The sequence below is a fragment of the Anopheles arabiensis genome, chromosome 2 (genome assembly GCF_016920715.1).
Source record: "Anopheles arabiensis isolate DONGOLA chromosome 2, AaraD3, whole genome shotgun sequence".
Classification (NCBI taxonomy): Eukaryota; Metazoa; Arthropoda; class Insecta; order Diptera; family Culicidae; genus Anopheles; species Anopheles arabiensis.
Window position 1 is genome coordinate 9,634,989 of NC_053517.1, and position 25,886 is coordinate 9,660,874.

At 42.7% G+C, this 25,886-nt stretch overlaps 1 protein-coding gene across 1 annotated transcript; it reads right to left on the bottom strand.

Moving 5' to 3' along the window:
- Positions 1–8,930: 8,930 nt before the first annotated feature.
- LOC120896583 (allatostatin-A receptor-like) lies at positions 8,931–12,817 on the bottom strand. Its single transcript, XM_040300797.1, has 3 exons — positions 12,523–12,817; positions 9,031–9,189; positions 8,931–8,960 (listed from the first exon to the last, which is right to left on the bottom strand). The coding sequence occupies exons 1-3, from the start codon at positions 12,655–12,657 to the stop codon at positions 8,931–8,933; spliced, it is 324 nt and encodes a 107-aa protein (XP_040156731.1). The 5' UTR covers positions 12,658–12,817.
- Between the last annotated feature and the right edge of the window lie 13,069 nt (positions 12,818–25,886).

Below are 25,886 nucleotides of genomic sequence, written 5' to 3' on the forward strand. Positions count from 1 at the left end.
AGTACCCTTCCCTGTTATGGGTAAACTTTGACAAGGGTACCGGGACCAAAGGGAAGATGAAATCTCCCAGGATAGCTTGGTTGGTTGGTTGGAAACAAGGACGAGTTCCGTTGAATACTTGGCTGTGCTTCCGAAAGAACAAGACTATTCAATAGAATTTGCAGCATTTGTCACATTGCCATTTGTCGCATCGAGCAGGACGCTATCGCTGTCCCCGGTGGGTATGAAACTGTCCAAGTTGTGTTTGCTGACAATTTGATAAAAATATGACAAATGGTTAAATGAAGAAGGGTCTTTCGATTGCTCCCATTTTATTGGTCGTGGATTCTTTAGGAAACTGACCATCGTATCAGAATACTTTTTAAATGTTCCAATAATAATACGATGTTACATTTACTTTATAAAATATACACCACTTTAATTTGGCAACAGAACAAAGTGATTTGATAGTATGGATTTTATATTCCATCCTGAATAGCCTGAAACAAAGTATACTTAATCAAAAGCTTTCACACGTTGTTGTTTACCAACAGCGGTTCTAGTTTGACAGCTGCGTTGTGGTGAAGTGAGAGAGAGGGACAGGTAGCACAGGCGAAACAAACACGGGCGAAATAGAGAGAGTAGGAATGGTTCATCCCGAAGGAGCTTCGCGTGCAACGGATGAACCTGCGCAAATTAAGTGGAATGACCGCAATCGGGTTTGCGTGAAGTTTTAAAACGGGCACGAAGACGAAAAGCGACCTCTTTCTACCATCGCGCCAAGAGAAGAAAGTTCAGTGAATTTTTAATACAGTTTCAGTGAATTAAGAAAACTGATGTTTCAACTTTAAATTCGCGAAAGAAAGAGCTTTGTTGCTGGACGCAACACACGTGTTCATACCGTATGATACGGATGGAGTTTGTGTTTTATTAGAAGTAAATCTCATACACGCATGTTTTCAACCAATCATTGAATAAGACAGAGCTAGATTTAATCCATACTCGGATGGATTTGATCACGAACCGATACGGTACTGTGTTGTGGTACACAAAACCAACAGTTTTTATGAAATAACATCGCATACAAATGTCCTGCCGAGATTCGTTTTGCGTGCGTGCCTAAATGGGAGACGTTCCGTCATTGCAATCCAGAAAAGCCGCCGTACCTGTCGCATTAATCCATTGTTTCATGACGTGAGCGAAACCCAACCGCACAGAAAAGTATGCAAATTCATGCTTCGAATGGGCGGCAGCAGACATGCAACAGCTTCGTTCGATGGGAAATGGATGATTTACCAAAATTTGTCATAAGGTTGGCACAAATTGGTTGATTTTTACATTTCGGCGAAGACCAAGATTATCCACTCATGATGCCATGTTTCCTTAGCAATTCTATGACAGACATAAAAGCATGGTCACTGTAATGAAACATTCACAAGATGATCTAGCAGCTAACTTTCGAACATGGAAGCACTGCGGGCATCTCGAGATAGATCTACGGCTGCATCAGAAAACAAGCCAAATTGAAACCATCTTTTGGCAGATTGCAGGCACCCTGGAGCCTTTTCTGCACTACGCAAACCACCACAGTCCCTGACACGCCATCGTCTACTCGTAAATAATCCAAACGATGGTGATCTCTCCCCGCTGAGTGCAGTGCTGGAGCACTTTAGCCGAGTTTTCCGACCGAGCGCGGAGGATAAATTCATTCCGATGAAAACGATTTAGCAAACCATCGCCACCTCCCACAACGCTCGAGCGGCCAAAGCGACGGTCAAAGCGTGAGGTCTCGTTTCGGCATTGTGTCACTACCGTTCTAAGGTGGTTTTTGGCCGTGAGTGGTTGCAGGCTGATCAGTTTGCGCCTGCCTTTTTTCTGGGCCTGGCGTTCTGCAGTAAAATGCCACGCCAACGCCACATCCGGCAGCCCATTCGCCATGGTTTTAACATTATGGGCTCAGAAATGACTCTCGTATTAAATATTTATCAGGTTAAACATCGGGTCCCACCAGTGTGGTTCAGCAGTGTGTTAGCTCTGGGAAGCGGTCAGGCGGACAACGGTAGTCCGGGGTTGGTATGCCGGCAAGTGTCGGAAATGTGTCTTGCAGCAGCGTGATGATGGTGATGGTGGTAGTGGTGAGAATGGTGAAGAGATGGCACTGCCCGCTGCTGTGCCTATCAACACTGGTCCCTCCTATGACAGAGAAGGCCGACTAATGGGAGAAACAATGATGGCGCAAGGTAATGACTCTCGAGAATGAGGAATAGCTTATCGGAAAGTAGGTCACTCAAAGACCACCATCGCGTACGGGCGATCGCTTCGTGTTGGTGGAACGCTAGCAATGCTTGTCTGTGTCACTTGGTCATAAAATCAAGTTCAAGTATGTTAAACATTCTCGAAACAGCTAACCACCTAGGGTCACTTGACAGCCAAAATATAGTACACGTTCTGTTTTCTCCAACTTCCCTTCCTAGACGATAATATTGCGATATGCTTTTATTGAAGTGGGAAAAAATCTGTAGTGTAACAAGCACAAAAGTGTCGTCTTTTATTGCATGCCTTGGTAAGGGCTATAGAAGCTCATGAGTAACTTAAACTTCACCTCAGTTGGTTGTAGCCATAATTTTAAAATTTTAGGAAACAATGCACTAAGCACAGCCACATCTTTCCGCTTCAACGTGTTCATCTTTTCAGTGACATTGTTTTGGAAATATGTATTTCTCGTGAAATATGTATTTTCGTGCGGAATACATACTCACTAAAGTTTTGTGTTTATTTGACAGCTTTAAATGTGAGATAAGGAACGAGCCCGTATGTAGCATTCATCCATTTGACATTTAAATTGCCAAAATGATCATACACTTCAGAACGATTTTCCTAGTGTGCTAGGCCAACAAACTCTCCCTTCGCCCTGGTGCGTTAACTGTCACGCAAGTTATATCAAGTTCCAAAACAGCGTGACATAGAAGTGTGACATTCAAACGGCAACCGACAAACATACAGTATGGCAATCAAAAGTATATTTCAGTTACGGAATAAACTCTGGACCGGATGTTTGCGATGACATGGCTGCCACTTAAATGCTATGGAGGTTGGTAATGTGACAGATAAATGAACGGGTTATTATTTTGGCAACAATCTACCACTGTATTCATTTGAAAGTCTATAGATATATGAAAAGAATGATGTTTTTTTAAAGCAAAGTGATAATACGCTCGAAATATAAATTAAAAGGGTTATTTATGCTGCACAAAGGCTGTTGAAACTCTCATGACATGGGTAGGTTGAAAATCCTCTTGCAAACAGCTACGCACGGTATGAAACGAATGATCTTCGCCTACTCGCTGCATTGAACACAACACTGAGCACTACGCTTTGCAACACGTCGTTGCTGACAGCTTTACCATCATACGAAAATTTCTCATTTGCCTTTTCACAGACACACACACACACACTCTGACCTTGACCGGGAGCTCCCAGGGTATTGTGAGTAGCGATGAAAACAACGCAAAACCACCATCCCTGACCGTGGGCGGTCAACACTTCGCTTTATCCTGTTCGTCGTTTCCATTAACCTTTAATCGTTCGGGAAATCATTTCAAAACAGACAGAGAGCTCGCACGACAATTTGCTTCGGGCTGGTACACCTCGATGCTGGAATTCCTTTACCTTTTCCCACCTGACCGGACGAACTCGGATGTTGTGCAGTGAAAATGTCTTCATCGTTGGTTCGTTGAATCGTTTCCCATTTTCCTAGCACAAAAGAAAACAGTACGCTTATCGTGTGGCAACAAATGCACGAATGCAGCTGTTTCGAATAGTGTTGGCCGTTCCGGTCCGAACCTAGTAAAAAAGTTCCGTTCTTTATGTAGGCCGTTCCGTTCCGATCCTTTATACAAAATCGTTCCGTTCCGTTCATTCCGTTCTTTCCGTTCTTTCCGTTCAATCCGTTCCGTTCCGTTCCGTTCATTCCGTTCTTTCCGTTCATTCCGTTCTTTCCGTTCATTCCGTTCCGTTCATTCCGTTCCGTTCATTCCGTTCATTCCGTTCCGTTCCGTTCATTTCGTTCTTTCCGTTCATTCCGTTCTTTCCGTTCATTCCGTTCCGTTTAATTCGTTCTTTCGGTTCACTCCGTTCTGTTCCGGTCTTTGCCACTTCAATATTGTTAGCAAGGTGCTATCGTTCGTGCGTTCCGTTCTTTGAAAAAACCGGCTTTGTCCGGCTGTTGCTTGCTGCATGCAAGATAACTGTTCACTCTTTCTCGCATACAGTATGTGTTGCCTGAGCACTCTCCCATGCTCACAGGAATATTCATCGCACTTCGTCGCGTATCGTATATAAAAATCGTGATAAGCGAAACCAAAAAGGGTGTTGCATTTGGTATTATGGTGCAATTTGTAACATCTATTCTACTTTTTGTTATAATTTAGCTAGTCTAAACTAGACAAATAACTATTATAAAATTTAAATTAGTACTCATATGGCAGAACGGGTTGGAAAAGATGTATTATGATATGCGAGTATGAACAACGAAAAATAAAATGTATTCATTTTTAATGCCACGATGTCCACATGATCTTGGCACTCGGCATGATTCCAATATTTGGCCATTCGATTTGAAGCATTCTGTTCCATTCGAAAACCGTTTGAGTGCTGTGATCTTGTAAACGATTCAAATAATTAGTCAATCTCGTGATACAATCTTCAACTCGTAGCACTCAATAACATCAGCCCCCATACGCCGGGATGATTATCCAGCTATGGGCATTTAATAAGTTACTGATAGCCAAGCCTATTAGTGGTAGCCCCCCCCCCCCCCCCTGGAAGACAGTTTGGCTTCGAAGCTCTGGGTCGGTTCTTTTGCACCCCAGGTTCACGTTGAAAAATGAACTTTCTTCCCCGTTCTTTTTGAAAAATGAACTAGTTCCGTTCCGTTCCTTTTTTTTTAACGAAATTCCCAACACTAGTTTCGAATGCCACACCAATGCTGCTGCATACTGCCGTCGGTGCGAGCAGTATGAATACACCAACGAATCTCTCTAGCCTTGGGGTGGCCGTCAGCCATGAATGCACATGACATCGGATACATTGCACATTTTTCTGGTGTTGAAATATCTTGCTTACGAGCAGTGATGACGTGTACGGCTGCCGAGATCAACACACGTTCGCTGCAAGTCAGTATCTTGTTGTTCAAACTGATGCTACAGCGACAGTGTGACCTTTTGGAGAGAATAGAGCACTCAAGCAACTGGTTTGCGACTTATGAACTTTATATGCAAAACTTTGACCCACCAAACCTACACCGAACGGCAAAATATTCTGTTTATCATTCTATTATTTACCCGAACATTATTTGTCGTCTTCTAGGAACTTACCAAACAAGCTTTTACTACCTGTGCGCCAAGCTAAATTGCATCATATATCAACTCTGTACGTTGACAGGAAGTAGCTGCTATCTGCTGTTGCCAATCGATAGCAACACGTATGACTAACAATGCGATCAGGTCATAGATTTACACACACAACACTCTAATGAAAGGAATTGGAAGCAAAACTGCCATACTGAATAGCTCAATTGAGATGATGACAGAAACGATGATCAAAATCAAAGCCCTTGCCAACTCGGCAAAGACTCAAAGAAGTTTCACCGTCTGGCTGCAATCGTTTGATGTTACGACTCTATTTACACACACACTCTCTCTCTCTCTAGCGCACATAAACAAAACGTCCGTTACACGGGCACCATCCGTAAGTTCGCACCTCGCAAAGGCGGCCTTTTCCGCTGGTCGTTTAGCAATTTTCAAATAAACAATTTCAAATGGCCAGAAATACCGCAGAACCACTACGAGCGGGTAAGTCTAGATCTAGATCTATCGGTGCCTCTTCCGGCGTACCCCAGGGCAGCAACCTGGGGCCTCTGTTGTTTCTGCTCTACATAAGCGACTTGTGCACGGCACTCCCGGATAATAGTTGCCTACTCTACGCAGATGATGCTAAAATCTATCGTGAAATCCGTGAGCCCGAGGACCATCTTCCATCTTCCATCTTCTGTCTCGACTACAGAACTAGGTGTCTGCTGCTTGGAATCCCGCCTCTCGCCGAACGTGTTGAGCACACCAGACTAGCATTTATCACGGGAATCTTAAACGGAACCATCGACTGTCCCGAGCTGCTTTCAAGGATTCACCTCTATGTTCCTGCCAGAATACTCCGTCGCCGACCAATGCTGGCAGTCGCTGAAACCCGAACAACATTTGGCTCTCGCAACCCCCTTCTTTGTATGTGCCGTCTATTAAATTCAGCTAACGATATTTATGAGCCTGGAATGACGATAACGGAACTGACTTCACTTTTAAGTGTTCGCAATGCGTTCAACAATAACAATATATAAATGTTCTGTTCGTTATCTAATGTAATGTATTGTAAACAAATTTTGACTCGAGAGGGCTTCATAGTCCATCGATTAATAAACTAAACTAAACTAAACTAAACTAAACTAAGTGTATGACGTTCGTATGGTTTTTGTTTTACTTTTCCCTTTTGCCATGCGGCAATCGTTCTAGATTACGTGCCAAAAATAGTATTTGGAAAATGATGATCAACTGAATCGGTATCGATGGAAAGCCATTGAGAGTAAAACCAAATATTGAAGCCGAAAGAAAATTGCTTCTCCACTTCTGCACACTATCAACGGCAGGTTAGTTTGTTTTGTTTCTAAACTTAAAAGTGTAATACGGTTTGAAAAGATAGACAGGCTGTGGAGGGAAGCGAAAGGTTGATAGGAATGAGTTGAGCTGGATACGGTACAGAGATGAATGATACAGAGCAAACCCAGTGCGGATAAGTCCAAACATAACATGATTGAGATCAGATGCCGTTCATCGATGCGAACTGCCATGAGCATACGTAATCAGAATGTCACCTCACACAACAAGACCGGAAATGAAATCACCAAGAGCCTGGGAGCACACTGCAAATGCGTCCGCTTTATTCTTGCATGAAACAAACTACCGCTTTTCACATGTTCAACTCTCAGCAGGGAGCTCTAAGCCGGCAATTGTTCTCAAAAGCCATCCAATGAACATCACTCCACATTTCTACGAACGAAAGCAACATAATTTCATTCGACATACGTTGCGCTTCTTCTGTCAGCCAACTGTCAGGCACTGCAATTTCCGCAATTTGACATTCAAACACAACAGTCAACAGTTCGTGGTAAGTGTGTCGGATGCAAACATGATTGGAATTCGTCATAAATTTAATCTTTGCACAAGTTCTGGTGAATCTGAATATACGCCAAGAACGGCACAACGGCTATTAGGCATTAGTATGTTTGTTCTTTCTTTTTAAAGTAAATTTCTCTAGTGTGTTGCAGATGCTAATCAAAATCCTTTGTTCAGTGTTGAAAACTATCGTGTTTGCGTTGTCAGCTCCATTCGATACGGTTTGTGTCTTATCAGCTAATGTAACATTTCACTCCTGTCACAGAGATCAGGTTGATTACTTTCTCCTTGAAGCAATCATCTCCCTTTACGACCCTTTGCAGGCTGACCAATAAAATACAACCCGTAAGCCATGTGTTGACACAGGCTCCATCCAACTGCAAAAGCTGCAAAATGCAAATTAGCCCCGAACGATCGACCCTCTCCCCAGCCTCGGTGGTCCAGTTGTATCGATGAGAATCAATTCTGTTTCCGGTCACGTCAACCGGAAAACACACTCATCACACGAAGGCAAAAACACGTGAGCAAACTTTACCCGTCTTCCTCGAATGTCACATTAGTTGCTTTGGAAAAGGACACAGGTTTAATGGCAGAAAAAGGGAAACATGGGAATGATTTTACTTGAATGTTTGATGTCGTTGGTTGATGAAGATGTTTTTTTGCCAATTGCAGTTCATCTCTTAGGTTCAGAATGGTACAGGTTGTAGCATAAATAGGGCACCAGGTTCGAGTTCCTTACGAAATATAAACAACATGCCAAGAACATGCGTGTGCGTAAACATTTTCATCTTTGTTATTGATTTGTACCATGCTCGAACATCTCAACGATCGACTTTCAGAGGAAAAAGGTTGTGTTCAATAAGAAATACATTCTGATGGACTGAAAAGAGTGAATAAAATCTTCGGTACGTAATATTCTACACAGTGTAACATCCATACAGCCGTCAATATCCTAGGGCGAGTAATTCATAGTCTGTACGTTTGTTATCCATCATGGAAACATCTCTTCTTAATGTATTGATTTACAGACAGCCTTAAAATTTTTCATGATCTACGAGATTCGTCTCGCCGCATAGGTATATTGTGTTCATTAAAACAAACTCCAAAGTAAACAATTGTATGTTGAAGCTATTTAACCAACTGCACAGAACAACATCATTTCAGATTTTTTTACCCCGAAGAAAGAAAATCAAAACCCGATTGCAAAATAAACTTACATTCTACGGAGGCTCAAATGTACTGTCAACAAACATTCCAAGAAGCAAAGTAACATAAACGTGAATGCTTGTATTGACACAGTGAAACTCATATGTATTCTCCATGGTATCTCTTTTTTAAGAAAATACCCTAAAACATTGTCACCATTTCCGGTCTTGACTTATCTTGGAATCCATGTTTTCCAAAGGAAAAAATAGCATGTACCGTGACATGTTTGGAAGGGAAAAAAATAAAATAAAGCACCACGCCTAAGGAGATTGTTAGCAAGTGAAGATGAGAACAACCGCAAACCATAAACCACAGTACTAGAGAACATTGTTTCATCCAATCGGGGGAGAGAGCGAAACGATACAACTTCTCACAGCTCGCCAACGCTGGTACCGCAATCTTACCCAGCAAAACATAATGGAATGACAAATGGCTCCCCGCGGTGAGATGACTAGTCACGACAACTAAACCACAGACGATGAAAATAACGATGAAAACACCTCAGCTCCCTATGCCCAGTGTCTAATGCGAAGAGGAACCAACTGAACAAATCTGATCGATAGCAGGAACCAACAAAAAACTACCACATTAACCTCAAGGGGTACCTTACATGTAAACCTACCTTACGGAATGCTTTCTGAAAGTTTTCGGACATGAACGCGTACAGCAGCGGGTTTATACAGGAGCTCGTGTATGCCAGCACGTGCGAGACGATTTGTAGTGAAATTTTAAAATGCGTGTCTGGTTTAAAGACGTCCACACTCTTTAGGACCAGGATGACCTGAAAACATGAAATAGAATGAGAGAAAATTAATGAAAAGAAAATCAGACCCTTTAACAGAGAAGTTGTCTTCCCATATGACGCAACGTGGAGCATTGGACAAAAATAAGGAGTGTCGTAAAATTTGTGGTGAAGATTCTCAATTCCACTTCCAACTGATGCTGAACATCACACTGTGGTGTCGGTACGACCGCCTTTTGAACAAATTACCATCTGCAAACAGTTGTGTTGCGTTATCAAAAGCAAACCAACGTCCATAAAATAACACTCCGAACTACTTCAACTGCCCTTAGTGGAAGCTGCAAAGCAATTATCATTTTAATGAGATTGATTTTACAGCGTGATGTGCAGTAACATGTTGACCCCCTTTTTACATGGTGTCCGATGCATCTCGTTCCTTCGAGGCATAAAATTGAAATTGGGATAATGTACTCTGGTACGGTAGAGTACCGTCCCCCATGTCGAGCACTGCTCATGACAAGCGGATTGCCGCCTTACTATGTAGCACAGCACGTGTACTGATGGCTGCAATTTGAGAGCGGGTTAGACACTGAATGAGTATAATTAATATTAATAAGCTTTGTACAATATTCTCAGGATCTTTTTCACATGTTTCTCTTGCACACACTTGATTCGTCAGCCTTCATGACCTGATTTCTGTCGTGACTGTCAAAAACTGGTCAAAAAAAGTTTTTGTCCGCTCAGCTATGCACCAAATAACCAAAGCTATGCACATGCTGTTTTCATCTAAGGTAAATTGATTCGTTCCTCGCACAGAAATAGTTCAAAGTGCAATATTTGGCTGGTTGATAGAATGGAATGGAATGAAATACATAAATACTGAATGCACGCTCTTGGCCTCTAAACCCAACAACCGTAACCACACACACAACCGTATGCAGATTATTTTGCCCATTTTGCAAAGCTGTTAATGGATCTCTCGTGCTCTTCAGTGTTATGATATTATACGCAATGGGCCACGGGGTCGTTTCGGAGCTGCAGTTCGGATAGTGGTGATCATCCCGATGGTACATGAACCGAAAAGAAAACGGAACAACGTTTCACGGGGGTTTCCATCCATTAGATTACTTTGGTCACAGCGAATCCAGCGAGTACGTACCATTTCATTGTGTGGCTGAATGGTTGTGCATAGTCGAAATCAAATTTGTGCCATGTGTAGCCCAGTGGCGAGCCAGAACATACAATACATTTGGCTGTTCTAGGAGTATTTCAATCGGAAGTGTGTAAATTATGCTAGGATAACCAAACATTTGTTGCAGAGCATTAGCCAATTGCGTAAAGCTTAGCAGCTCTTGGTACCGATTTGTAATGATTTAGCTAAACGTTGCGGTTACCAACGGTTAAAAGCTACTTTTATGATTCCTTTATCAAAATGTACCTTCGTTGTTTTATTCCAAGCGATTTAACAAGAGTTCAAAAGAATTGTGCTCCAGGAAATATCAACACGTTTGCCACTGAAATGTACTTTAATTCAACGATCAAAGGGCATTTAAATCGGCATGTGCAATTGATCATCGGTTGTAGTTCCATTTCTATTTGTGAAGCAGAAATATTCACCCCTTCAGCCACGGTCGGTAAATCATTCCATTAAACACAAGTAAATCCCTTTGTAAACCATTAATAATTCAGACAACAATCGATTACACATTTCACCAAGCCTCTACTGAATGATTATGAATTTTGTATCCCTCGTCGCTTTGTTCACTCACCTAACCTCGCCCACTGAGCAGTATCAATCAAATGCAATCGGGGTCAGTTCATACGCATGCCAGCACAGTCCGCTTGTCAGCATTTCGGGTCATCCATCAATCACGGCACCTTGATCTGATTCGCACCGTCACGCTAAGGATCCCTTGATTTGATTTGATACAATTTATTAAACACATTGCATACGCGTTTTTTTTTTTTTTTTTATAAAAATATTTATTACATGTGTTTATTTACTTAACATTATTTACAATAGACAACAGGAAAGGACATCTAAATCAATCACAGGATCATTGTTTCCAATGATGTGGATAATATAGTTTGAAAATATGCGAAGTATTTCACTACAAGTTGCTGCACTTAAACCACTTAACTCAGGGAGGCCAGAAGATCAGAGACGGGTTTGGGTAAGCAAGTATCAAATACTGGGAAATGGTACGTCCCAAAGGTTGAGCCGACGCGACTGGTCAGCTATGGAATGAACAACGCATACCGGTTCCTGATACGGCCTACCGTTTTAGTATCCTACATTACATAACACACACACAAATACACAAGGATGTAGGCGATCGAGCAATTGCATTGCGGTGTTGGTACTGGTGGTCTTGGTGGTAGTGGTGACGCCCCTCGTTTGAGATAATGTTTGTAAAAGCGGCCCATTAAATGAGGGGCTCAAAAATGTTTCGCTCCGTTCGCTTGGGTTTAGGTACACTCGGTAGTGGGTGAGGGGGGAATTTACGGCGTCCTGTACGATCGAGCAACGATGCCAGCCATTTTATGGGGTAGTTTTTTGTTGGGTTTCAACCATGTTCATGACCCAAAGCCGGTTGTTCTGGTTTATGGCTATGGCTGTATAGTAACGGGCATTCGAATGATGATACGAATTGCCGGCGTGCTTGAATTGGTTCACAGAATGAATTTAAAAGAACCATGCCATGCTTCCGTTTCACATGATCGGCTAGGCCAGCACCAGCACGACGTGTACTGGTTATGTCTATATATTGCTTAAAACCTACCATTTTCCCCAGTCTTCAGTGCGGCACAATTTTCCCGCACAATTAAAAACAGTGCGATGCAGATGGCAGTGGCAATCGTGAATTGATAATTGTTTGCAAGTAAAATGTTCCAGCTCTAAATGTCCCAGATCAATTCAACTTCACCTCGGAGCGACACTCACCCTCAGCTTAAATAACTTCGAAATAATTCGAGGCCACCCGATTCCTCAGCTATGTTTCCTTCTTTTGTTTCCTATCACAACAAATGTTTGTGACAGCATTGGTTGGAAGTTTTACTCAACATTGTACGGAACCATTTTGTCAATGGATAATAAACCTTCCAACCGCTCCACATCCAATACTTTCTCGTGGTTTCATTTTCGTAGACAGTAACGTGGTAGCTGCTGGCAAGTAAAATCTTTAACAAAGGCACTTCCTTCGCCTGCTTTCACTCCATTGTTCAACACTTTGTATGAGTGTTTGTGTTTCTATTGCCACCACCATGCTGCATCCTTCCACCCCAAAATGCTCTAATGCCATGACAACCTTCACACAATTGAAACCCCTCTCCACGTCCATCTCGGCCCTCGCATCAATCGCGTACACATACCTGTATGGGAAACCATAATGAAGCAAACGCTGCCACCACAATCACCGCCAGCCGGGTAACGCGCTTTTTGCCCTTCTTCGATTCGGCCGAACGACCGCCGACCGAACTTCGCCACAGTCGGGACAACATCCACATGTACAGGACGCTGATCAGTATGAGCGGGACCACGTACGAGCTAAGGAAGAACGCGATGTGGAAGGCGGCCCAGGAGGGAGTATCCTTTTCGAGGAAGCCGCATGTCTCTATCTCCCGGTCTTGGTATTTGAATTTTTGAAATGGAAATAGAAAAGGGTGAAACGATGGAAATAAGCATAACCCCGATTTTGTCTCACATCTAGTCACATATCTAAGAAAGCGCCATCATTCGATATGTTTCTTGGCAATGCCACACGAATCATTTTAAGTGAGCTATTACCTTCCCACCGGAGACATTGTTTATGCATTGTTTTTATGTGGTCTGTACATCTCGTAAAAAGTGCTCTATGTGCTCTAGAGTAAAGATTTCCATAAATAGAATTGAAATACAATTGACTCAGCTGAACCCGTACGAGTGAGTGCATTTTTGTGAGCTTTTTCCTTTGTTTAGCCCACGCGATCGACACGATGACTGTTGCTTTCTTGTAAAGGATGATGAAACTGCAACCCTGCAAATTCGTTTGGAAAAAGGAATTGACACTGCCAACGTGTTTCCTAAGATGACCTCAGCTGTGTTTGGTAACCACACATTGTTTCGGTTTTGGTTTTTCTAAACCTTTTTCTGTGGTTTACTCCTTTCTTCTTTGCTTTCAATCTAACTGATGGCGTATTGCACAAAATAAACATTTTTACTTGAAGTGGCACACTATTTTGGGCGCATACATTCCAGTCACGTAGGTAGTGTATGTTTGCCCCAGGGTGTTTCACAGTGTTTTGTTCCCTTTTCTTCCCTTCCAGCGTGTCATCGGGTGTGGACTTATCGTTCTATCCCGTCAGATATCATTTCTCAATTCCATCCTGCATGGTTACGCGCAGACACCATCATACTTTCATTCCGGTTCTTTACCTCGCATCAATAACAACAATCATCATCATTATCGTCATCACCATCGCTCAACCGATGGACCGACCCGGGCCGGAATAGTCCCGAACCGAAGGATATGCAGGCGTAAATTAATTAATCAACATTTAATATATTTAATTATGGAGCAGTAACTCCATTACCTCCGAAACTCAACCGCCATAGAAACTCAACTCAACTCACCATAGAGGCGAACGCATCCTTTCCCCTTGGTAGCTGTCATCCGCTACTGCCGACAGAGGCCGGACAGTCTATGCGGTCTTTGTTTTTGTTTCGTAAATAAAAAAAGGGGCAGCCATAAATTTTAGCACTGTATTTAATGACAAGATCTGCTGTGGCAGTGCCCAAAGAATCGATTCGCTAAGCATCGTATCTAGTGCTTTAGTTTTCAATCTTCGCATCGTCTTACCGGTTGAAATGGTTTCATGGAGAAAAAAGCCTTGATAATAAATTCTTATATGTATTTGGTGCGTTTTGATTGTTTAAAGTTGTGGTAAAGTTAAATCAATCACCTATTAAAATATTTATTATCAATGGTAGTAGGTTTGCTTCTGGGAAGAATATGATGCATTTAACCAATATAGGTCAATAACTCCCAAACCCAGATTAAGTATTGCTCCATCATCCCCAGTAATCCTCATTGGTCCCTAGGGAGCTGGTTCAAATGTGACAGCTTATTGTTATTCTTATCATCCATTTTGAATTGCGTCGGCTAGTATCCTTCTTGGGATTTATTTCTACAAGAACGCATGTTTGCCTTCTATTCCCTTATCCTAGAACGAATGGATATCCCTCAAAAAACAGAAATGATATGCAACATAACTAAGGTTCGTAGGATTTGTCACATGGTTTAAAGGTATCGCAATCAAGCAAACACAAACACGATAAAGCCGGACGTGTTTTGATCTCACATTCTTTCATAAGCAGAATCTCAAATCAATGTTTTGAATAGATGTGGATTTTAGGACACTCTTGTGTTGGTTGAATTTTTAGGATACGCAAATTCTATATTATCATTACTATGGCTAAGATCCCAATATAGTCCTGATCACGTAATTCAAAAGCATTTTCTGAGATAGATGATCTGAGTCAGTGACAAAATTGAAATTGATTGTATAATTTTCATCATTTTTTTCCTTTTTAGCAAAAGATTCAAGTTACTGGAACCTTCTTCTATAGATGACCAAGAAAAAGAAAACTAGAGAAAATACCAGCAGGCATTTTTGAAATTCAATTCCATTTAGTGCCACAGCCACGCACAAAGTTGTGGTTAACTCATCAAAACACGTTCTTTTTAAAACGCTGCCCACTCGCACTGGCTTCCCACTCGTAATGTGATGATGTTGAAAAATGTCAAAAACATCTACGTCATCCTCTAACGGCTATCAATCACATGAATGTTCTTTTGTTCAACATCCGATATCAAAATCTAATCGATTAATAATTTATACAAAAAAACATCTGTAGAGATAGTTTACAATTGATGCATTAAAGAGACATAATTTTTCCGTCGTAATGCGTAATGTGAAGGGGTATCTATATACATTCATAAATGTTTGCATTATTGCCTTCATAGAATTGCTCATAATTTGATTGCATGTTTCAGCTTTCCAATAATTGGGTACCAAACGGAGTGGAAATGATGCATGTACAATTATTTGCTTCGCTGCAGAAATGTTTGATGATTTATTCAACGGAATGATAAATCAACACTTCAACTGGCCTCATCACGCATTTTTCATTTCCATGAAGATGCTTCATCGATTTATTTGAAATGAAAAAAGGTTTTATTTTCTAGCGGATTCTATTTTGTCCAAATGGGAACAAATCCCACATACTCGACAAACCTTCTATTGGTTAGAAGGAAATGTGGTAAAATGTGTAAGAAGTGAACGAATATTGGAAAAGAGATACTGTTAGTGGGCAGGCAGACATTCAGGAAATATTATTTCAAATACTTCTAAACAGTCCGAATCGTTTTACAACAAGTATGATGGTCGAAAATGATTCTTAAACTATTGTAGTATTGTTTGTTCTGCAGTTTAATGTTCTGAAAATGCAAACTTCAACGTTGAAATTATCAAATCTACAATCGCTGTACAACTCTTTACTTTATGTCTATTCCATATTTCCACAATATTATTTTGGTTGGTTAGTTATCTAAACAGCTTAATCATCTTAATGAGCTTAATTCGTGACTCTCATTACACGTATCCAACATTGTGTCGATTTGGTTCAACCTCTTAACGACTATGGCCTAAACAAACTACAGTCAGTATCGCTCTCTAACATTTCTTCACCAGTCGTTCACCAAACCTGAAGCAGAAACATCGCAAGAAGAAAAAGGAGCAAATTTCACACATATTTCTGCTTTATGCTACGCTCGTCACATCGTCACGGAATTCCAGAAACAGGTTTGATACCACCCACACTAGTGCGAATCACGGAATCGATTGCGAGATTCTTTTGTTGTGCTCTTCTTGTCAATCAGATCCATCGATTCCACACAGAAAACGAATCGGAATGCTGAAACTTCGTCAAATCGGCAGGTAATGAAGTAACTTCACGGTGGTTCAGGGTGCCAAGGTTCCTACTGCCCCCACACCGAGGTTGCCGACTCATTCAATTAACAAACACTCGTAATCTATTGTACGTTCCGAGCTCTTGGAAATTGGAATCTTTGGTTTAGGTCCCGCTTAATATTGAGGCTTTCAAAACATTTCAAAACACACACACACAGGCGAACATTCGCACACACCGACCCATGGCCATCAAAATAATACTTTCTAAGAGGATTGATTTTCAATTTCCCGTAAAATGGAAACGGTTCACTGGGACCAATGAAGGTAGGATACGCCATTTTTTTCCTTAACTCCGTACAAAATACCTTTCCCAAACCCATACAGACCAATCCAAAACAACAACAACAACAAAAACAAAGATGAAATAGGTGTGAAGCATACAGAAAGGAGCATTCGGAAACATCAGCAAACCTGAAACAGTTCATCTGGTCAGTGTCTTGTGTGCATGCGGCAAAGAGCTTGTAGTCCTTTTTTCGTACCTTGCGTGAAATGAAAGGAACAACATAAACCACCCACTTCCCATTGTGTGTGATGCAACAACAAAAACACCATCTATCCTCATACAATCCCCTTGAATGATTCGCTCGAATTCGAATGCTAACACCGATAAGTGGGGAATAGTTCAGTGCAAACACGATGAGTGCAGTGCCATGCACAACAGCACCCACCTTGCACCATGGTAACCGACACCGTGGTTCGATTTCACACAAATACTCCTTTACAGTATGATACAACGAATCTCTTACGAAATAAATCGCCCAGCTTACGATCGCACACCGTCCCGGCCGGCTCCCTTGGTGCATGTAACTGCATATCTAGGAGCGTTCTAGTCTTCCCGAGCGCATTGTGGAGCGGTATGTGAAAGAGACCGGGAAAACTACATGCATACAAACACGAATACGAGCACTATCATCGAACGTTTGCAACCCGGGACCGGCATAAATCTCATCCCCCGAGACGTCGCAATCATCAGGGCAGACGTTTCCAGCAGAGGCGCTTAAATTGAATGATGAGAAAATGGGAAGATCGAGTTTTGGTTGCGTAGCGTTTAGATGCACCGAGTAAAATATATTTCAATTTCCGAACCGCAGAATGTAATCTTGTGCATTCTATGGGCGGTTTGTTTGTTCCCTTTTTTGCCGTAGAAGATGGAGATGAACAGTGATTACTAAGCAGTAAAACAAAAACAATCATTTGCTCCGTCTAGATGTGGATGGAAAGGGGCCACTTACCATCATTCAGCTCATCATTTATTGTACAACGCCCAACACACTCCTGACAGACACATGGAACTGGAGCATGGTGCATGGACACTGGAGGCGTTGCAGAAGCTTACATTTATGGCGCTTCGCATGATGCTCTCTTTCACCATGTGCTGGTGTAACAGGCGGTCGGTGATAATTTTCCATTTAAATCGTATCCAACGAACTATCAAAAGACTTATCGCATTACTGTAAAAGGTTTCATACGAGTTTTTTTTTCTTTTTTTATATCTGCTTCAATGACTATATTCCTCGAAATTCAAAAAGGCCATAAGGCAGCGGTAAACCAACGGATATCATCAGGCTCCAGTGTGTATCTCTTTTTTGCCTTCTGGGAAAAGTGAACCACTCTAATCCACTGGCTAATTAGTATTTGTGGCCAGCTGAGCCGGATCCGCCGGTATGAGCTGCTCACGGCAACACGGGCGGATGTTTATTTACTATGTACACACCACAGGCCACACATGCAAGTCCTCAAGATGAGTGCCGTTTACGTATGTCATTACCATTGGGTGTATTGGATAAACTAATTGAAGCAGCAGCAGCAGCCAACTGGCTTCCTGTGTGCGTTGTACATTCTAAATGATGGCAGATTGTTGCGCAGTTGGAATGTGTATGAAATATTTGTGCTACTACTCAACGGTGGAAGCGTATTTACCTTCGAAGGATACTTTGCAGACCTGTTTGTTGGTTACAAGGCTGATCATATTAATTGATACTTTACGGCATCGAATCAAACATAACAGATCGGATTAATGAACGAATCTTGCTGGATGTGTCTGCTAGTTGCCAACCAGCCGGCATTGCTGGCAATGGGATGTGTTCACATTGTTTTGTATAATTTGAGCAGCTATTCAATGATGGTATCCTAACTTTGATGAACGAAAGATGTTCTGAGTTTTGATAGAAATTCTAATAGAATTAAAGCAAATCAAAGTATTCTGAGCTATTATTTCAGCTTTTGTTTGTTTGAAAGTAAACACGAGAAACCTTTTTAAATGAATAGGCTATCCTCATTTTGTTTGTTGGTTCCTTTGTTTGAAGATTGTTTAAATTAGATAAAAGTTAAATGATTCCTGACCATAATCCGTACACATTCTACCCAAACACATATCCAAACTATCGAAAGCTCTCTTTGCAATGGCTTCATCAATATGCAGCACTTTAGGTGCAAGGTTCATAATGTATGCGAACATCAAATGAGCTTACCACTAAACTTATGCTCTCAATTGATCGCAAAGGCTTCCTCTCCAGCAGACGCTAGCTAAGGATGCACCGAACATCTTCGCAAGACCGAAGAGCCATTTTAGAAAACCGATGCCAAAGGTAGCTGGGTAGCAAGCCTCAGCTAATATGCCAGAATTTATTCCCTTCTTGAGTATGGGTAACTTCTTCATTATCGCTTGGCACTCGCCAGAACTTGGCATTGTTTCCCAAAAGACACCAACTGGCCGGTGAAAGGAAAGGAAGGTGAACGGGTACGGATATTTGCAATGCAGATTAGCTTCACTACATTTGCGCTCAAAGTATAAACGCAGCGGTAAGTGAAATTTTCAGCCCAACTTTCCCTATTGTTAGTGTAGTTAGGGGACATGGCACGGCTAAACGGTAGAAGGAGTGACACGCGACAGCTCGGTAGCCTGGAGGCTTTAATAAAATTCACCACATTTTACTCGTCAAGAGCTTTCTCATGTTCAACTGTTCAAACTGTTCGGAAGGCTCGCTCAAACTCAAATAAGGAATCGAGTATGCTCTAACAGCAGCAGCGCGGTTCGAGCAACTAATCGATTTTCACTACTCATCACTTCTAGAACCTGTAACCCGTCAAGGTACAACTGACAGCACAAGATAGGCAAGAAAAAAATAACATACAGGTGACATCAAGAAGGCAAAACTCCATTAACCGTTTCTAGAAGGCAGCGGCTTTACTTACTAGTTTTGCCTAAATACGATTATTACCGAGCCATCCCAATGTTCGCCCAAATGATAGCACTCTGAACAGTTAGCAAATCGATCGAAATTAACTCCCCACGAATTGAAGCCCCATGTTGGTCACCATTTGTATCGATTAAATGAATATCACATTAGTGTGCACGTTTTCCCGCGAAAACGGATAATAAATAATGGATTAGGCGCAACACATTGTTGCGTGTATGTCGCTCGTTTCAATCGCACCTCGCATACAACAGGTGAGGTGGTGGTTTAGATGACATACCTCAAGCCGGCACTAATTACTAACTGTTGAGGTCAACCGTGACACACTTATCGACTTACCGCTTACACCAACACGATGCACGAAGCGAACGGCAATCGATACTAATTAACACAACGGCAGAATGCATGGGCCAAAGCATATTCGAATCGACACACAAATTATACGCCGCTCCGGAACCCTCTTCGTGATACGGTGCTCAAACGTGCTCTATGGAAAATCAATTACCTTTTCTGTCGTCCACCTTCCCAGGATGACATTAATCGTTTCGTGCGAAATCTCCAATTTAATTACCAGTGCAACAACGCTGCTATCTTGCCTCGGCTTAAGCAACCACTCAGCAACAACACACCATGTGCTCGTCGGAAATACTCGTCCATCCTCTCATCAACGTTGGGAGACTAGAGATTGTTTAATTTCCCCTTTAACCTTTCCCTCGCTACGAACAGTTACTTAGTTGCAAATCTGTGGTTTTTGCAGCCTGTCTTGACATTTCCCAGTTGGATTGACATCCCATACTGCTTGAGGCATTGTGTAGGCCAGTGAATCACGAGAACTGAGAAAACAACAACTGTCCAATTTCCGGCAAGGAAGCTTCTACGCAGAATTTCCCCCGTGGCCATTAAAACTGTGCCTTTCCGTCGTTGCGTTCGTTAGTCCTTAGTTAGTCCTTGTTAGTGTCGAGTTAAAAGTGAAGAAACAACCCCGAGTACAACAAGTTCGTCTCAGCCCTAGAGGGTTCCTCCCTTTCAATTTACGGCGTAATGGTGCAGAAATTCTACATCTCAGAAGCTGATGAAAAGCAAACGCTGCATGAGCCGGTGCGCTATGAAGCAAGATAATGCATCCTATCTTATACTATTGGCAGACAAGCGATAACTTGCTAATAATCCCACACCCCACAGCTAGCCAATGTCGGCCCTCAATAACAGCTCAGCGTCTTATCAACCCTACCATGACTGAGAGCCATTACGGTAACTTTTGCCACCGCTATTGACAGCAACCGGCCACACTGTAGAAAGCTTTTTCCAATTAGCAAACACCTGTTGTAAGCACTTTCCGCTTAGCTCCAGCTCACCAGAAAGCTTAAACAAACCTTCCGCAGCTGATGCCTCGCCGTCGTGATACTTCACGCTCCACTTGCTTACGAACCCGCTCGTCATCTTTGTGTTTTTCACTAATCTGTTTCCCCGAACCGTATCCCGCTTCTCCCAAAATGGATGTTTAATGCACCCATTTCTCAACCCGAGGCCCTTTTAACTAATAACCTGTTCGACCATTTTCTGTAGTCTCTTTCATACGCACCTTTGCAGTCTGCTGGCCTCCCTTCCGATTTCACCTATCCCACACAAACATAAGAAACAAAACCTTACGAACGCCTTTTTCCACCATTACGTTCATCGAGAACCAGACCGCTTTTTGTCATAGCCACACCTCTGTTTGCTTCCATGAGTTTGGATGCCACCTTTTTCGGTTTTTTTCTTCTTTTTTTGTTTGTTCGTGTCTTTCTGTTACCTAGGGGATCTAAGCAGCTTCTACTACTTAACCTCCCCAACACCTCTACCACCATCACGCCAGTCCGTTTCGACCCATTGTAACCTGTTAGTAAAGTGCCTGCAACGGGCACAAAAAAGAAGCAGCGAAAGGAACGAAACCTTCGAATTTGATTACATTGTGCCTAATTTATCTTGTCCCTGTTTTATTAGACGAACCACTCGTTAGTAGCAGTTTTCACGGGACGAGCCTTTTCGGGTGTGAATGCATCCATCCAGCCCAATTGGTAGAAAGAAAGGAACGGTGCTACACGTCGTTTTTTACCCGCAGTTGGGCAGTAGATGAAAATAAATGCGTTTCATTTAGCAAACAAAAAAGGCATATTCTTTACGAGCATTATTGATGCTGGTGCTGCTGCACGTGGCCCTCCAGAGCCACACCTGTTTTCTGGGTTTTTTCGGGTCCATTTAGAATGATATTACTTACCGTAATCATTGAATCATCCGAGACCAATTTCGATTGAAGAGAGTAACCCAACCAATTGGGAGGCAGCTCGAATCGAAGCGAGTTTAATTGCGTTTCATGTTGTAAATTATGCATCATTTTCAATCGTGAACTAGCACCAAATCGAAGCATTGGAATTGATGGTAAAGCCTTGGGCTATTTAATCCTTGAAATTGAATAAAAGAACATAACTTTCAATCCCAATAATTCATCCATTTTGCGCTGTCATTCCTGTTCCCGACAACTTTGAGCTTGCGGTCGTCACAAGTTTTATCTTTCAAAGTGTCAGATACTGTACTTCCGCGATCGCTAGCAGCTCGAACGCGTCCTTGGTGTGCAGATTCACAGTTCAAACCAACGACCATGAACCGTCATTACGCGTCGAGAGCGCGTGCCTCTTTCAATCTCCTTCTCTTTGCGGAACGGGGTTTAATTTAATCAGCATCAGCGTTTGAGCTTTTCATCTACGGTACCGATAATGCAAAGGCCGGTAGGTTCAACGTGAGGCAGGCAGTGGTACAGGAGGCCATTTTCAATTAAGATTCGCATCCATTCAAATCGAGCAGCAAACAAAACGCCAGTAACACCGCCGGAGCAGATGTTACAATCGACTGCGGGTTCGAATGGTAGTGCGATGGTGCACTTGCCTTGGTAGAAATCCGTACACAGCTTTTGATAAACTAATTAAATGCGTCTCGGTAATCAGACGAACGGTGGCCCCGACAGTGTAAGTTCGCGAGAGCTGCTGTCGCTGGCAGCCGCACTTGATGAAAGGAAAGTCGTCAACGTAGCACTCGTTCACGCCATGAAGCACCACTTCACCTTGGATCTCTTGCGTGGTATGTGTCAAGCGAAATACCACTAGTACTTCATCAGCGAAATAGCAACGCACTGGAAGCGAATTTTGAAGCACGCAGAAGTAAAGCCACGAGCTCAGAGCCATCGTCTCCGTCTTTGATCGTACGTTTGTGTTGAATCTTTCCCTTCTTCTCTCTTTTCAATCTACTGTTTGATATATTTGCTGTCCATCGTACCGGTTTCTGAGGCCACAGATCATTTAAATTTAATAAAACACTCCCGCCAACCACTAATGAGTGGCGCAATCTTCATGGAATTCCGAAGAATTTCTAACTCTCCTCAACTCAGCCCACGAAAATCAATAAATGCTCATTCAAATATAATTTCATTTGCCCATCCAAACAACATCCAATCGCTCCGCTGGCGATGACAAACCGCGCGGTGACACCCAAAATACACCCGGGCCCCTTTCGGTCCTTTCGTCCCCCGATGCGTGACGTCGCTACTTTGCGTAACAAACATTTGCGATCATAAATCATTAATATATTATCGATTATCGTCCCACTAGCGTGACGACGGATGAGTGGCAAACGAGGTAGAAACACTCTTCCCGCCCACATCGAACATCCTCAGTCACGATGGAACGAAACGCGCGCGCTCTCTCGAATAGATCGGCCACGGAAATGGGTTAATCGAATTATGAATGACGGAGCCAGAGCGAGTCGATCGCCTGCAGTGAAGGTTACGGTAACTTTTAGCGCGAAACTCCAGAGGGCAAGATAAATTATGCCCGCTATAATGAACTCATTTGCATGGCTTTTCCATACTGACTTCGAAGGCTGTGAGCTGGTTGCTGCTGCCTTTGGCCGGTGTTTGCGCCAGTGTACGGGTGAAACGTTAGGCAATTATTGGTGGAAACGCTCTTTCGTTTATTTGGAACGGGAAAATACTCGAATGAATTAAAGCTGTCTCGGTGCCACGAGGGAAGGAGCAACTATTTGATTATATTTGTGCGGAAAATGTTATTAAGGAAGGTATGTATAATGTTACACGTAAGTCTTTGACATCAGGGGCAAACATAAAATGATTCTATAAACTTACCACCAAAACGAAAAGTGCAATTTCCCGATAACAGTGATTGTGTTAGCAAAATATGCTTAGCAACGCTTGTCTGACAGCATGAAATGACCGTGCCTTAATCATCTAGCCCTTATTTCGGTGTAAAATCGTCATAAGCCAAACACGTGACTGACATGCAAATGGCGCTTTTCGTTTTCCGCTTTAGCTGCACCGGCAAGTGTTGAGGATAAACCCTGATTCAACCTGATTCAAGCGAAACACAAGGCTCAAAAAAGGAGCTCTCGCAACAACTACCAACCGACTGGGCGAACTGTTTTGTGCAGCCAAAAGAGAAACAAATCTTAAAGCTCCCACGGAAACGGAGACCAGTTTTATGCTGGTAGGACAAATTTTTTGCACCTTCAGCAGGCAGCTGAAAGAAAAATCAGAAGAATAAAAAATGTCAAACGCTAAAACAAAAGCAAAGAATATTACGCGAAAGGATGAGGTGGCTTGAAAGGGGCATTTGCTTAAAATGCGAAGCAAAACATTTTCGTCCGATTTTACATAGAAAGAAGGCAAGCAAAGGAAAAGAGAGTGGGTCAAAGAGCAACAAAAAAAGTTCCCACACTAAACGGTACAAAGGGTTCCGTCCGTACTTTGCCCGTACAAACGCTACGAAACCCGGCGACACAAAGTGCCGTAATATATAATTTTATTGCCCCGGGAGTAAGCCGAAACCTTCGAAACGATTCTTAATCCTAATGCCACCGGCAGACGGCCAGGAAGGAAGATGTTTGCCGGATGATCCCACCCTCCGCCGTACAGTCGACTGAAGCATCCATCGCCTCATCTTCATGTGGGCTGAAGGACAAAAGCGTAAAGAAATAGAAGGCTTCAGTGTGTTGTCTTGAGCTTTTTTTTGATATTGAGAAGTTTACTTTCTTTTTGCCTCAGTTTGCCCTTTATTTGCCTCGGCAACGGTGAGAAGGACGTCAATAAACCGGGCAGTGGGGATCACACTCGGTAAACACCAACACACTCCAACCTCGTGCAAAGTGTCCCTCGGGGAGTCATCAACGTGTATCGGATATGAATCAGCAATGTGGTGCGAAAACGATCCAAACGATTCAACCAGCCAGTGATCATAAAGATGCGATTTCCATTAGACGCATTTATTGGTCTCCTACTGCGGCCGCCTCCATCTAGTCTGCGAGTGAACCCGCTGGCAAATCATCAATAGACCGATAGGGCATTCTAGACACGTAAGCCACGTTCAGCAGAAAACAGAACAGGGCTCGTGAGGTGACCCGGGCAAACCTGTTGGATTAAGATTGTGCCATGTTTGCCAAAGCTGTTGAAAATCACTTTTGCTCGTTAAAAACTCTGGTCGAAGGTTGTACGGCCGAGCCCACGAGGAATTATTAATGTTACGCCGTCGGAATGCTGAAAGCATAATAGGATTATGAGCTGTTTATGTGCGATACGGAAACAATGGTTTCGGCCGCTGTATCGACGTTAAACGACACACGACCCTTAAAGCGTTATAAATGGCAGCTTTAAATTACCGCACGTTGCTTAAATTTCTGTCTCTTGATTACTTTTCAAACGATCGGAAAGTTAGGTAGACTCAAAATATGTATAATAATAATTGGCTACCACACAAACCCTTTACTCATCGCCACCAGCCGTACGGGAACCGGTGCGCTTGTTCACGAGTCGGGAAAAACAAATCTCCTGGTGCACTTATAAAACAGCGAGCGCACAAAGAGTGGACCCAGTACCTCTGAGACAACCCCTCTTCCGATCTGGCCAGCAGAAATGAGGTCAGCCAAACAGCATCATCCCAGCTCTTGTTCCATACTACACCTCACTGCAATTATGCAACAGAATGTAAACCACCTGTGTGGTTTGTTTGCTACCGTCTGCTACAGCTGTTGTTGGCTTTCGAATTAACTGTTTCCACCCTGCCAACTGCAGCGCTGCAACAAACTGCTTGCTCCCTTTGTTTCAGCCTCATCTTTCACCACCATGCCCATGTGGGAAGCAGGGTCGAATGCTGTGGCCCAATTTGTTGGGTTAAATGCAAACATGGATCGGAGAATCGAGGCACAGGGTTGTTGTGCGTAGTCGGATGGTCGGGAATGGTTGATGGTAGCGGTGATAAGGTAACAATCGAGTGTGAGTTCCATCGAGTACTGTGGAAACCACTATGAAGCAGGTGTGATGGCCGAACTGGTACCTATTAACTGATATCTTTATCTTTATAAATGGAACGTTATGCACAAGAAATTTCGGAAAGGGATCGGAGGCACGGATGGTATTATGAGGTATAAAATCCCTAGATAACTTGGGGGGATAACTCAGACCCGTCTGTTTTTGGGATGCAGAGAGGT

What these genes read in the sequence shown, in the direction of transcription:
- LOC120896583 (XM_040300797.1), bottom strand. Translation starts at nt 12,657, where the DNA reads ATGTGGATGTTGTCCCGACTGTGGCGAAGTTCGGTCGGCGGTCGTTCG. An exon ending in CATTATGGTTTCCCATACAG is followed by an intron (nt 9,190 to 12,522) that starts GTATGTGTACGC and finishes TCATGTTTTCAG; the next exon opens with GTCATCCTGGTCCTAAAGAG. An exon ending in TTCAGAAAGCATTCCGTAAG is followed by an intron (nt 8,961 to 9,030) that starts GTAGGTTTACAT and finishes GCTATCGATCAG; the next exon opens with ATTTGTTCAGTTGGTTCCTC.